Source organism: Symphodus melops, assembly GCF_947650265.1.
Source record: "Symphodus melops genome assembly, chromosome: 6".
NCBI classification, from domain to species: Eukaryota; Metazoa; Chordata; class Actinopteri; order Labriformes; family Labridae; genus Symphodus; species Symphodus melops.
This window is the reverse complement of record NC_136696.1, coordinates 20,700,437-20,715,710: the sequence shown is the minus strand read 5'-3', so window position 1 is coordinate 20,715,710 and position 15,274 is coordinate 20,700,437. Positions and strand designations below refer to the sequence as shown.

The following is a 15,274-nucleotide window of genomic DNA, read 5'->3' as shown; positions in this document are numbered from 1 at the left end:
ATGTTTTTGTGCTCAGCTTTTACTCTTTTTCTGTTTTGTCTTTTTAAAACATCTACCGCAGTTTGTTTGCCACCGTTTGAAGTTCCCTTTTAGGCACTGAAGTGTCAAACCTTTCTTCAGAATTTAGAAGAGGAAATGCCTTTAAAATAGTTCTGAAGTTCAAATTGGATCAATTGAATCAGGAGACTTAATCTTTTTTTTAACTTTGGTAGTCCCTAAAATCCATCTGTTCATGTCGAGCTGAGTTTCTACATTCAACAAACGTCCTACGTGATAAAAAAATTCTTTAATCTTTTATTTAATTGGCAGATTTTTTTTATTGAAAAGATACCTCTTGATATGTTTTGACTGACTGTAAACATTCAACAGAGTCTACAAGATTCATACTAATAAACATGAAGTTTCCCTGTGTTATATGGTTTAAAAACATCAAACCTTGTTCTTGATCTGTGAAGTAAAACGTTTTTATCCTGAGTGCTGGTCATCCTGGGCACTGTTGCTGTGCAGCCGGTGTTTCTATGTTGCCCTTTAGGTTTTCATCAGAGATGCAGGAAACTTCATTCTTCTTCTTCAACAGGTTTTCCATCCAGACGAAGCGGTGAGGTGTTCTTCCAGGGGAGCGAGCAGAAAACATGGATCCCTCTTTCATGTTTTTGCCTGAGGTGATCAGCTCTCCGTAGCCCTGCTGGTGGGAAAAAGCATATGCAGAGCGACGGGAGCTTGTCCTGCTTACTCGCTTCAGGTTCTTCCTCTGATGTCCTTCCTTCGTTTTTTGACCGTTGAAGATGTCGAACCTGCAGAAAAACAGCAGAGGAAGTGGATCCCTAATTATGTAAATATAAGAACCAATACCACAATGCAAGAATATGACCTTAAGAGTAATGTTTTAGATTTAGAGTCTTACTTAAGTTAGAGTAAACATACTATATTACGAGCAAATTGTAGAGTTTGTAAAGCAAAGGTTATATTTCCGTATAGTTTGCCTCTGCCCCTGATAAATTATAAAATGTGACTTTATTTAATGGTTAATAAAGATGTATTAATGGGAAAGTAGTATTTAGGAGCTGGTAATTCAATGGTTCTCCACCTAAGTTAGGCCCTCTTCAAAGAAAAAGAACATAATGTCATGCAATGTTTAATATTTCAGCATTTAAAACAAATGAAAGCTCTGAAAGAAGACTTACTTCACTTTAATAAGAATAATTTTGATCATTTGACAGCTTAGAGGTAAAATGTACTTGGTTTTCTTATCACTATTGAAATACTGCAAGAAGAGTATTGTCAAAATAGTTCATGTTAATAGATTTATAAAAGACTTATTGTACCTTATCTGTCAGGGTAGGGAAGCGGTCCACTTTGAGGAATTTGACGACTAACCCAGGCACGACACACACCACAGACGTGAGCAAAATGACCGACCACACACTCTTCTCTGACAGACAGTTAAGGGCTGTTCCTGAGAGGGTAAAGTGTTCAGACTCGTTTCCATCACAGCTGTTTATGTGTATCCATCTTAGAAAAAAAACCTACCTACAAATGGGAACTGACTTGGAAAGAGCCCAAACATGCCATTACTTTGCATTGCAAATAATATGGCAAAGTACACTATCAGACTGCCCCATATGAAGAGATGATTGACAGCTGTCCAATGATGTGTATCAAGTCCAATCTATGAACAGATACAGGCGTCATCAGCATGAGTTTAGCATTCATTTTCCAATCATCTTGGCTGTTTTTGTACATCTCTCACCTGAACGCTTACAACGACGACCAAAGATGTTGCTACTGTGACAGCGAATGTTTGTTGGTCAGAAAATTGGGAGCCATCCTCTTTCACCATGACAGATAAGGCTCCATAGGGAATAAAGAAAAGCAGGAAGGATGTTCCTAATCCCTGAAATGTGCTAAGAAAAAACTGAGATTTGTTGAACAGAAGATTCAGCTGTCCAGGTTTGTACAGGCTCGGGTACCGAAGGCTGTTCTGGTCATTGACGTCCTTTAGGAGACAAGAGAGATATACGAGAAAGTGAAGTATGGAGGGATGATTCGATGGTAGTTGTGTGGCAGATGTTGATTTCAAAGTGATAGATGAACAAATTACAATAAAATATGAAATGAGTACTGATCAGGTTAGTATGGAGACCAAGCAGAGAAAGTTGATTTATCTCAAGAAAAAAAGCTATAAACTGGATAATAACCCAGTTTTCATGTGAACACAAAAGAGTTTCCACTGCGTCTTAGACGTTCCTCCTGTTATCACAGATGGCTCTTCGTGAATAACTTAAATATCCTATGCGGAACAATCAGGTTGTGTCACTTTTTCAACCCCTGTAGATAAAGTGGTACATCTAAACTCTGGATGATCTTGTCCTGTACATTTGTAAGTTGTAAAATATGTCTACTTCTGGTTTGAAAACTATAAATAGTTGCTTCTGATTGACAGCAGTAACAGGCCTAGTCCATAAACAGGCATCATGTCAATTTGGCCAAAAATTCCTCACAAGAGCTTTATTCTGAAAACCTCAGATCAAGAGGAATCTATTGTTGATAAAAAATAGTAATAAAAAAAAAACCACACAATTTTGAATCATACACCAACAGTCATGACAAAGACAAAATCAAGTGTGATAAATAAATCGAAACTTTGTCTTTTTTAAGTTCTCATAACTATCCAGTAAACTCAACAAGAATACTGGCATTGTTTTCAAGACAACACAATAAAATAAACCTGCAAGCATGGGCAGTCGTGTTTCTCTAGGTAAGAGTTTCTATTCACATATAGTATATATTGAACTTAGAGTCTTATCTATTGTAAGGTCAGATGTTACAGTGCCATTTGGAAGTTTGTTTTTATTGCGAAACAGTAAAATAGGTCTACATTAATGAGATATTCACATGGATTACTGGATCATATTTTGAACAGAAAAACAAAATCAGAAGTCTTGATTTTGCCTAATAAATAAATCACAACTACAATATAATAATGTTTAGAGTGGTACCTGATCGAAAAGTCCCATCACAAGGACGGGAAGAGAAGTGTAGACTATATTGAAGAGTGTAATGAACCACTGGTCATATACAGTCTGTGGACAGAGGACAGTTGTGTGCATTAGTTTGTGTTTCTAAATCCAGACTTTTTAAAGGATGCTGTGAGGTTAGAAAGGTCAATTTATAACATACCAAAATGATTACTTACCTGAGCTGAGAAACCACAGAAGAAACCGTACCAGAAGTGTACCAACGTGAAGGCAAAGTTCTTATAGAAAAAATAGCGCAGGAAGTTACACATGCGAAAGTATGACCAGCGGCCGTGCACCAGCAGGAGGCGCTGCAGGTACCGAAACTGAGCGAAGGAGAAATCGGACGCAAGAACAGCCTGCATCCCCTCCTGACCGCTGATGCCAACACCGATGTGAGCAGCTGAGGAAGAACACACCATTTGTCACTGCATTTTATAACTTAAACTACAGCAAAACACGTAAAACACGATAAAAACAATCATACACAGGACAGCACATAACAACAAAACCATTAAAAAATACATCATTAAAGCATGATTATATGAGGGATTTCAGTGGTGCAGAGTGTACTGTATAATCAGAGCTTGTTGAGTAGCTGAATGCTACCTGGTACAAATGATGTGATGCCTCTTTTAGTTGTCATCCTACAGTCATTCTGTATCTGCGCCCTGAAGTCAAGAGTTCTTACTCCGCTGTAACATTGTTGGCTAAATTATACTGGTATACTGGTCTATTAGTTAAGAAATGTTGCACATTTGCATCCCAGTTATCTTGCGGCCCAGTTTAAAAACCTTGTATGGCTTGTTCATATTTTGAATAGACGATGCTCACAGAATTAAACACCTAATATCACGTTTGTCTTGGTTTATTTAACTTTTAATACAGTAAGTTTTAGTTAAAGGCACAGTATGTGATTTTTGCCACTTGGTGTCTTTAAACAAAAACAAAAGTTGTAGTTTAATAATATCATGCAACAGAACGGGATCATGAGAGTTTTTGTCTTTACTGTCAAACCCCAATTCTAGACCAGTATTTGATTTTGAACCATGCAAATACCTTCAGAGGTGTCAAAAATGTGTTTCTGACTGGACAAATCCTTGTTACTCGAACTTTATGCTTCATGCTGCTGATACCATGGGAAGCAAATTTGGTATTTAAGTGATTGATCCTTAGACTTACTTTTTATCATGCTGACGTCATTAGCTCCATCTCCAATGGCAACAGTGACTGCCCTCTTGTGCTTTTTCACCAGCTGTACCACCTGCGCTTTTTGCAGGGGAGTCACCCTGCAGCAGATCACTGTTTTACACAAACAAGCCAAGTCCAAAAAAACATGCTCCAGCAGCGGCTCCAGAGCGTAAGCCTGCAGGGAGAGCACATACTACACTTTTCAAAACCTCTCATTACTATTCCTTAATGTCAACCTCCCGCAGAGAAAACACCAAGCAATAGCTCAATGTAGCGTCTCCACAGAGCTGCTGTGCTTCACGGTCCCAGTGAGGGGGCAATTCATCTGTGAGGAAATGGATGTTAATGAAAACCCTGTAATAGAGTGTAGGACCCATATGAGCTCTCTACTCATTACAGAGCATGCACAGTCAGCAGTAGGTACAGGGATGCAATCCTCAGTGGAAATCAACACAGCAACCACTTAACAAATTCAGTCTTGCAGGCGCTACAAAACAAAACGTGAAAATGCTTTGTCTTACCAAACTTTGACCACTGATGACTAAGGCATACTCTGCAATAATGCTTTCTTCAAACACAGAGTCATCTGCAAACATATCCGTCTTATCAACGTCCTCTGCACCACATGCTCGACTGAGGCAGAGAATCTGCTCATTGGCATTCCTAAAGAAAAAAGAAAAAACACCTTTCAGGACTGAATATTTTAAGTGTCAGTAGTTGTAGGACTATAAACCCACTGTAAAACAGAAATGAGCAGTCCATCACCTGAGCTGCTGCTGCACCTCCAGCAATGTGTTTCCAGAGACAATGAACACTTCATTCATGTCGTCTCGAAGCATGTTGCAGGAGTAGCCGATGTTCACTGCGGTCTCTGTAAAGTTTTATAGTTTACGTCTCTTTTTACAAATTGATTATTATTATTTTACATTTTTTTCCATTGTCTTGTACCTAGTTTGTCTCCTGTGAGGACCCAGATCTTGATGTCAGCTAGATTAAGACAAGCGATAGTTTCAGGGACGCCTTCCTGAAGTTTGTCCTCGATGGCTGTGGCTCCTAGAAGCTTCAAACAGGGACAGCATTCAGTCTTCAGAAGCTGCTTATGTTTTAAAGGTATTCAAAATGTCATTGCTACCTTCATGCCCTGCTCGATCTCCTCGTAGAGTTCAGCCAGCTGATCGTCACGGTTCTCAATCACAGTGCTGGCAAACAGAAGCTTCTTCATCCAAACGTCAAAATGATCTTCATCGAGATCTTTGTAGGTCAGAGCTAAAGTTCGGAGACCTTCTCCTGCAAATTCCTGCAGAGAAAATGATTGAAAATCTTTAATCAAAAACAGTTGCAGTGTGGGATATAGAACAGGATATTGCATGTTTTAAAAAAATGTAACAAATAATCACTGATTGTCCTGAAGACTAAGATCAGTTCTATTCTGCAGCATGAATGCTTGTGAAATCTGATCATTAAATATTGTATTCTTTGCCAAGACACAAATATATATAAAAGCTAAATCCAGCTATTTATGAAATTTCCAGCAAATCATCAAACTTCATCCGCTCTCTCTCTCTGGCTGCTGCAGGAATCTTCATCATTATGGACTCATGTTGATGTTTTTGATGATGTTCAGCGGGGTTTATGGTTTGCATTTAGAAGCAGGTGCAATGTAGGAAAACGTTGACAATGACAACAATCCAACAGAATAAAACTCACATTAAGATGTTCTAAGGTTGTGTGCATGAGGTCCTCACTGCACGGATCCAGCCGCTCAAAGATGATAGAGTCAGCTCCTTTACAGTACAGTTTGATCTGACCCTCTGGATTTCTGACTAGAAAACACATCAAGAAGAACTTTTCTTTGATCAAATATTAATATAATACTAACGATTACATGGAGTATCTCCTGCAAACACAAGCAGGACTAAAGAAACAATCAAATTCATGCTATTTTCTCGAGGATTACAATTTCACACATTTAATATTTCAATATAAAACAGAGTAGTCTAAAGACAAACAAATTTGATTTTAAATCAAGTCGTCATTTTCTACATTATTTATCTAGATAAAATAACATATTGACTATTAATTAATTTTTGCTTTTAAAAGTGAAGACCTAACCAATGACACTCATTCTCTTGCGCACGTTGTTGAAGTCCAGTATGGCCAGCAGCCTGTAGGTGACGGCTCGTCCCATCTCACACAATGTGATGCTCTCAGGGGTTCGAGCTCTGAAGACAACGCCAAAGTTTCGTGCTGCAGTGACCAGGGCTCCTTCGTCAGGAGACTGGGCCTGGTACACCAGATCCCCTTCATGTGAACACACGTGACATCAAACAGAACCCTCCAGAATATCTCACGTAATTTCACTGATCAAGGATGGATAGTGTGCTCAGTTTACCTTCACTCTTCTCCTCAGACATGACGGTGTGACACAGAGCGAGCAGTCTGAAGAACTCGTGCACTGCTGGGTCCTCCAGTTTAACCGCTTCTAGCAAGCTGCCATCGTAAAATTGAAATCTTCTATCGCTGAGAGGATTAATGGAAAAATCCACACAGGCGGTTTTCTGAGGTAGAACAACATTTTAATATCAGCATTAATTTTAAGAGTTTAGTCTTTATTTAAGTTGACTTACTTCTGTGATTTCCACCTTTTGGTCAAATTCATTATAGAGGTCACCTGGGGAGAAAAATGCACTGGTTTAATGAACCTGTCAAAGACAGAGAAGTAAGGATATATAATGAGGATCAATATGGGTTTGCACATTCAGGCTCTCACAGTGTATATAGAGCAAGATATCATTTTTGTTAATATATCTCTGAATTTAAATTGAATTATTTCTTGAAGACAAGGTTCATACAGCTGTAAGTGTATCATACATAGTGCACATATCTATCCAACCTATCCAACTTTTATCTTCATTTTATTTAGGCATTAATTTCAATCTGGTGTTAGAATTTATTTATTTATGTTTTTATAGGAATACTTTTATTTTTTATCTTTTTGCTTATAACCTTATAACCAACCTTTATTTGTATTTAAAACTGACTGGGATACGTAGTTTAAAAGTATGACAATGTTAGTCTCACAATTTTGATGAGTGGCAAAAACAAATCGTTATACCATACGTGTGTCCATTAATTGAGCACTTGCTGAACACCATGATGTTCTGCGTGAGGGTGCCCGTCTTGTCAGAGAAGACAAACTCCACCTGACCCAGCTCTTCGTTCAGGGTAGTGGTGCGAGCTTCTGCCGCCGTGTCTGTCTTCATGCAGTACATCTTCTGGTCCCAGTTTATAAAGTAACTGTGACCGAGCCTCAGAACCTCCACACTGAAGAAGGGTTTACATTTCAGATCACTTTTAACATGAGCAGAATTTAAAGAAATACTAGAACCTTTGTTCAGAATTGGACTGCATAAAGAATATTGAAATATATTCTTTATTTTAGACTCTTGCAAGACAATAACACAAGCTGGTTAGTTAACTAAAACTTCTGGAATAGAATCATTAGTTTGATGTCTCTGTCTTTACCTGATATACAGCGAGATAGGCACCACAGTGTTGAGTATGATGACATAAGACCAAAAGGCAAGGAAGCCGGAGAAGACAGCACTGCTTTGAATCTCATCCCATGGCAAAAACACCTGGAAGTTTCTGCCGATCCAGCTCTCCCAGATGGTGTTTCCTACGGCCAAAATAACTCCCATGCAAATAAGAAAGGCAAAGATCTGAAATAGAGATCCCTTTTTCAATGATTTGTCTAAATCAGGAGGCAATGTTATCAGTATTAGTTTGTGTCTATGCATCCTTCATCTCATTCTTACCCACAAAACTAAGGTGTTCATCAGCTTGTCTATACTTGTTCTTTTAAATATGGTCTTTCCGCAGTTCTGCATCAGCTTAGTTTGCAATCCTATCAGAAGAAAATCAGGAAATGTTAACTTAAGCAAGAATGTTGAACAAGCCGGTCAAAGGAAAGGATTTTAATGGATGAAAAAACAATCTAAACTAAACTCCAACCTGCAAAGATGACCAATCCAAAGCACCACTTAGTGTTTCTGAGCACACAACCTCGCAGCAGCATTTTTTCATTGTCAAGAGGGTATTTACAGTCATTCCAGAGCAGCGTTCCTGTGAATTTGTCCAGCTTGTTGTTCGGTGGCTCACAAATCACTTCGCCTGTTGAAAAAGAAGGACATTTAGTTTGACCATTATGAGTCATCAATAAAAGAGAAAAGAAAAAAGTCACCAGGTCAATCATTAACAAACAATTCCTCCTAAGATCGTCACATGACATGTCAGCATGCACATACTCGGAGTTATCCTTAAAGAGAATGTGCTAAGTCCTGTTTGCATGGTTGTTCTTTAAGATGTAAGGTTTACAATGTGCTTTGGCAATGTGTTAAAGGTTCTGGAAAAATAAAATGCTTTACATTTCATTTGTCTAAAATAGACACATTTGTCAGACATCATCTCACCATCAAAATCGATTAATTTGGAAATATCTCCCAATTCCGAGGTGACAGTCAGAGCCTGACGAACTTTCAGATTAGTCTCTCTGTTTTAGGAAAAGACAAAAATGACTTCCGCATTTAGTCAAATATAAGAACAGTAAACATTTTTTACCTCTATATTACATATCAAACATTATTCCAACACATACCCATCAAGCTCTGCAGTCTCAATATAACACAGTCCATAGGGCTCACTACTACAGAGAAGGAGGATGTCGGCCTGTGTGACAACATGAAACACTCAATGAGGAGAAAAGGTGATTTATCAATCCCTGTATCAGAGACTGCAGGAGCATAAAACAGCCTCTGTATCTCACGAAACAGATCTTTACTTTCTACTTCTCTCGTTTGCAGAGACCACAACAACATTTTACTCACAGCAACAAACTGATTGTTCTCCAGTTTGATGATATCACCCACTCGAACATTCTTCCATTTCTCATTCTGCAGTCTAGGAAATGAAAAAACACAAACCTTTATTAAAGTCCTTCGGTATACAGTGAAATCATTTGCCACAGTTCTGTGGCTTTTTAGCAACGTAAAAAGAAACTAAAAAGACATAAAGGGATAAAGTGTACCTGCCCTCGATGAGAATCTGAGACTGGCGGTTGTTGACTTGTTGATCGTTCCTATGTCTAAACTAAACATTTAAAAAGGGTAAAAATGTTACCGTATTTGATAAATAGACGAGAATGTAGTGAAGCATAAACAAGAGGACTTACATAATCATCGGTGGCATCCTTAACTCCTGTGATGACCAGCACCAACACTAAAGGCACGATTGTTGTGAACCAGGATAGAGAGGAAATTTCTGGAATTGACTACATGAAACATAAGCAATTAAAAAAACTGCATTCAAAGAAGGAATGTGTAAAAAACAAACATGTATTTTACCTGCAGTATCAGCAGCACCAAGAAGTAAGCATTAGCCACCCTCTGAAACTGCTCAAACAAGTTAACAGGCAGGAAGGTGAACACGTTGTACTTTGAGGTTTTGATGCGATTGTCCTTAAAGAATAAAAAAGACAACAGCACACTGGTGATTTAAAACATGCTGACTCTTGTAAATGTTTGGACATTTTCAGGTTCACTTACGGCATAATGGAATTTATCATTGTAATCGCTTGCATTGGCTTTCACATGGCGTTCCTTTTCTACAGAGAAAAATGGTAGTTTTGAACAGAGCTGTTAAAAAAAATCAAACATAATCAAAGCCTACATACTTAAAGGTAGAGTTAGTAGTGTTTTCCTAAAAAATAAAATAAATACTTATTAAAAAGTAATGCAGCTCTATCATCACTCTTTACATGTGTGGCAGTGACTTTGTCTACGGAGACCATGTCCTCTGCCTGTAGTTTGATGTTTTGGTTGACTCAGGATGTTTTTTAAATGGGTAGAGGATGTGTTTCCTCCAGCCAATCACAGCGTGCAAGTAAGTTTGGGCTGGACATAATTCAAACTGTTGAATATGGCAGACAGCAGTGGCAAAGAAGAGAAAACATGCAGATAAAGCTTGTTCCAAAACAAGGGTGAACAATATACAAATGTATTTATTCTTGTCCATACAAACGGTTCACGTTTTCACTTTTTTACCAAGGTCCTGTGTAAAACAGATGGATGAGGATGAGGGAATCGTTGGAGAGTTGAGCTAAGGTTTCATGTCTGCACAGTCTTTACTTTAATGCCTCAGAATCAATTGTGACAGCACAATTATGAATGCTGAATCTTACTTCAAAGGATATTATTGCATCCATCTTAAAACTAACACATTTCGTTTATCCAGTAAACAAGAGGAAAAAAAACATTTTAACATCACTGGTTGTGGCCTGTTGTACAAAAAAAGAAAAACAACCAGTAGCTTCCGTTTTAACATCAGCCTTCCCCTCATGGCTCATTTGTCAAAGTGATGCTGTAATGTTCATATTGTGCTCAGTCATTCTTTATAAACAGTCAACTTTCAATGAATTAACTGACAGACAACACAATACATATACAGCAAAACCCAAAGTGTGGGCTGTCAGATGTGTTGTTTCTAACAAGGTTAATTCATTGTTGTATTATTCAAAGCACACACACTCAGAGCTGCAACCCGAGAGACCTTCTCACACAACAGACTGCCCTCGTCCTGCTATCACTTACTTCCATGATAAATTATTAAGAAGAGCTTTTATTCAGTAAAGGTCTGCTTAAGCATTTCATTATAGGATGCACGACAGCACAGCACAAAGTTATCTCTGCAAGTCTAAGCAGCTTAAAGTCAGACTAAACAGTTAAAACATTGACAAACGCTTCAGGAAATAATTCAGACACAATTCAAGGGATGATCTTTAGAGACAGAGGGGTTTGTTCCCAATCTAGTGGCAACACATGAACTGAAGGCACTTTTTAGTTCTTTTGAGGAAGACACAAGGTCATCATTATCCTGCACTACAATAAGCCAATGCAACAAAATGTTGTTCTTATCTGCACTGTAAAGTCCATATTTTAATGACAATAAAGAAAGTCTAAGTCTCATTTCATTGTGTCAATGTGTAAGGTAGATATTGTTTACCAACAACCACAGCAAATACAACAAACACATGCACACTAGACACACCTCACACTCATCTGATAGAGCGAGGAAGAAGGAGGCTTTTTAAAAATTTATCCTTGTGAACCAGTGCACTGTACCAGGACAATATGAAATGTAAAAAATGCCTTGTAAAAACCTTCAAACATGGCACGCTTTAGAGACAAATGAGAAAAACTGGAACGTCATCTTTTTTTATTCTTCCACAAATTATACACCTTAAATCTGTTCGGGCCACAGTTACACTCAAGACTTGAGTAAATCTGGAAAAGACTTACCAATGTGAGTATTTCTTCTCCAGAATGCCATCTTCTCCAGGACCTTCAAAAAAGATCCCCTGAAAGTCAAGTGAAGAAATCAGAGGGGGGAATGTAACTAGCTGGCATATTTACCGACTGTGCTTGGACATTTTCACTTCATGCTATTTTAAACTTTACATTAGCAGGTCAAATTTGCTCATAAGGTTGTCAACATTTCAATACTTTGAGACTTATGGATACAACATGCTTATAAACGATACCAGCTGGTCATATATTAGGGGCTTTTTTTCATGCTGACACCATTTCAGTGTATTGTCGTAGTCCTGTGATATCTGAGGCAACCCACATAGCAAACTGGTGTTTTGTTTCTTTTCTGTTCACACAGGTAGCTATAATGACTGTCAGCAGCAGCAGGTATGTCCCCAGTGAAATGTGTGTCCTTGGCAAAGAGATCCCAGGTGAGCAATGCAAAGCTGAGTGTAACTCTTAAACACAGTTTAGGTCACTATAGTCCAACAAAATGATGGAATACAAGGGAAGCTTTCTTACCTTTCACTGGACTGTCAAAGAGGCTTTCTTGATTTGTCTTCTTGTATCCTGTCATTCAGTGATATTCTTAAACACCACATGTTTGCAGCTTTATCTAAAGAAAACGCAATGAGCCTCCTTCTGAATAAAAGGCTTTGAAATTGTGCAGAATAAACATCATAATGTGGTCAAAGAGAGAAATGTGGGAGACAGAGAGAGTGAGAGAGAACTTCCAACTCATTGAAGACCCCCCCACCCACTGAGCACAATGACACGCTGAGACTGCAGACTACTATCAGATGATGCGTCTGGATTGTGTGTGCATGAGTGTGTGTAGCCTATATATGCTGTAATGAGAGATCCTCCCTCTCCCTCTCCCTCTCTCTCTCTCCCCCTCTATCTCTCTTTAAAATCCAATTAGACACTTTTGTGTTCTGCATGCCGAATGCAAAGCTTTATTTTATATTATTTATTGCAAAGAAAGGCTCGATCAGCACTGAGTGGACATAAAAAAATGTCATACATAATGAATAGACACAAAGGTTAAAGGTTATAGTTAATTGTATGTGTCTTTGGGAACAGCTGGTCCAGTAGCTAAAAGGGTTATTAAATATGTTGTTAAAAAAGGAAATCTACTCAATGTCCCTCCAGTCTTTTACTTTCTGATGTATTTTTGTATAATCCAGACGCAATGCAAAGGTCAAGAGTCACATTCCTGTTTAAACAGTCTACAGTCTGAAGTCAGCCTTTTGGCTCGCCAATATTTAAAACAATATTCCACAGGCTTGGGGTGTCGGCTGTTGCATCATTGATATTTTTCTATTGCTGATGGGTTTCTTGTTTACTTAATTTTATGGCCTATTTACTCTTATTTGGTAGCTTCATCAGAGTTGAGTTTAGATTTATTTCTTGACAGTAAGACATAAAAATGTGTGCCAAGGGTGAGTCGTGTCCCTCTGGGGATATAAAAACACCTGGCACTCTCATTACAATGAGATAGATAACTCCAAAGGACATGGGTGTATTCTTTATGACATTGCAGATTATTTACCAAAAAGCTACGTTATGAATCTTTCCCTGCCAGGGTTTTATTTTAAGTTGCCAGCCACCACCAGCATGTCAGATCATATTCACCAATACTCCCAGCTCCCCCAAATATTTTGTTCTATGAATAGGAAAATAGTGAATCTATCAATAGTGAATAGTAGTTGTCAAGGAAATTATCAAGAGTTGACTCCACACAATAAGACTCAGATGGCTCACGTTGATGACAGTTTATACATCAGATGAGGAGACATGATTCAACATCACACCTGTGGTTCAGTGTCATGCTCAAACATAACTGTCAGACACTTCCAAAGACTCTGTATTTATTCAAAAGACTTTACCATTATCAGGGTCAGGCCACATTAACCCACCTAGACTAATCTATGACTTCAAGAACCCTGGAGCAAACAACAACTCTCTCAGACATCCTTGCAAATATCAGGAAGAGCCGACGACTCTCTCAGCTGTCCCTGGTGTCTAGATAAAGCTGAGCTCTGACTGACATCAGCAACAGTGAATTATCGTTACACATTAACTGAGGAATTACAGAAATTCCATGATAGTAGCACAAAGCTTCTGAAAATGTCCATTTTTTTTCAGCACTCATTTAAGGCAAAGAAAAAAACAATTTTGCCAAAAACTCATTTCAAGTGCACAATTGATTTGATATTTACATTTGGGGGTTTTCTCACTTCCATGCGATAACTACAGTTGAATGAAAATGAATATATAGATATTATTTAAATTACATAAACGTATACATTCTGTTTGAAAAGTAATATACAGTACTATTCCATTAAATTATGTAGATTTCCTTGAAAAGCAAGTGAGGTTTGAGGTACAATTTCAATATGTGGAACCCCAATTCTCTGAAATCCATTTTAAGAGATGTAGCTGTACCTGAGATTTAATATGAGATAGAGTTGTTGATTGGATCAGATCTTCTAAGGGCCCTGGAACCACTGGAGGTCATAAGGCGTGTATGTACTGTATACCATATACCATATGTTTTAAAAACAATTCTTGGCTGGTCAGCTACTGGACCATTGAAAGAAAGAGAAGTGTATGCTGATGAGCATTGGTGTCAATAGGGTTTCAATGGGGAAACTGGAGGAGTTGTGAGAACAGCAGTCGAAGAATAAAAAAAAGAGAAGAGAGTGTGCCAAAGAGGACTAAGAAAATTACGAAAGAGGGCCAGCTGTTCTTGGATTCAGTTTAAAAACCTGCAAATCTTGATGGACCACAATTAAAGATAGGATCATACACGTGCCTGAGAACACAAGGGTCACTGAACACTGTACTTAACCTGAGGAAAAGACGAGAACATTTAGTGGCAAAAAAAAGGATTTCTCAAATTCTCCCACAAACCTGCTAAGGATTGGGAGGGGTCTCACCACAACTGCAAAAGTGGATCCAAAACTCACCTTACACAAAACCTATTATTCCGAACTTTAGAAAATGACAATGGTATGGATGCTCAAACTCAAAAGAGTACAGTTAATGTCAGATCTGTTTTGCAAAAGATGGACAAATACTGTCTTCAACTCCAAGAAAGGCTAACATGAACCAACCACAACTTCAACCCAGGAGACATTGTAATCATCATTGATGTTTCAGCTCCTTCAAACTCCTGGCTTACTGAAACAACTAGTTGAGGTACTAATGGGAAAAAAGACTCATATACACGTCAACTTCGGCTCAAGACAAAAATTAGAATCCTGAGCAGACCTGTACATAAGGTCTACTTTCTGCAGGGGGCAGATGAGCTTTAAAGTTTACCAACTTTTATTTTGTTTTCTCCCCTTACCCAATGCCTCTGCACACATTGATATGATTTCTGGTAATTTATTAATTAATGTAACTGGAGGCGAGGCAAATAGGTGACCTGTTTTTTGTTTAAACATTTTTGTCCTCTGTTTTGTTTAATAAATAATAAATACGTATCTGGACTTTTAATTTTATTGTGGTACGAACGAGTCAGACAGTTACAGGCCCACTTAGTCTCTTTGCAGAATTATTCAATCTTCACCACAATAACATCATCATGTATAATATTTTTTAATTGGCATAAAGATCTAAACCCACAATTTACACATTTGTGACAATTAATCCATCAAGTTACATGTTTTCCTCAGCATGACATACTGCAGACTC

General features: G+C 38.2%; 1 protein-coding gene across 2 annotated transcripts; it reads right to left on the bottom strand.

Annotated features, from left to right (window-relative positions):
- Positions 1-317: 317 nt before the first annotated feature.
- atp8b4 (ATPase phospholipid transporting 8B4) lies at positions 318-13,692 on the bottom strand. Of its 2 annotated transcripts, XM_079346111.1 has the most exons (28): positions 12,095-13,692; positions 11,564-11,622; positions 9,812-9,870; positions 9,611-9,724; positions 9,439-9,537; positions 9,295-9,356; positions 9,095-9,167; positions 8,866-8,936; positions 8,681-8,760; positions 8,223-8,381; positions 8,027-8,115; positions 7,734-7,930; positions 7,324-7,532; positions 6,836-6,879; positions 6,601-6,766; positions 6,321-6,509; positions 5,916-6,031; positions 5,341-5,505; positions 5,157-5,268; positions 4,974-5,079; positions 4,730-4,871; positions 4,200-4,383; positions 3,197-3,420; positions 3,000-3,083; positions 1,751-1,996; positions 1,531-1,669; positions 1,326-1,456; positions 318-794 (listed from the first exon to the last, which is right to left on the bottom strand). In XM_079346111.1, the coding sequence occupies exons 2-28, from the start codon at positions 11,592-11,594 to the stop codon at positions 558-560; spliced, it is 3,528 nt and encodes a 1,175-aa protein (XP_079202237.1). In that variant the 5' UTR covers positions 11,595-11,622; positions 12,095-13,692; the 3' UTR covers positions 318-557. The 2 variants fall into 2 exon arrangements, with proteins under 2 accessions (XP_079202237.1, XP_079202238.1); XM_079346112.1 differs by having other exon boundaries at positions 705-794; positions 1,535-1,669; positions 11,564-13,692.
- Positions 13,693-15,274: the final 1,582 nt, after the last annotated feature.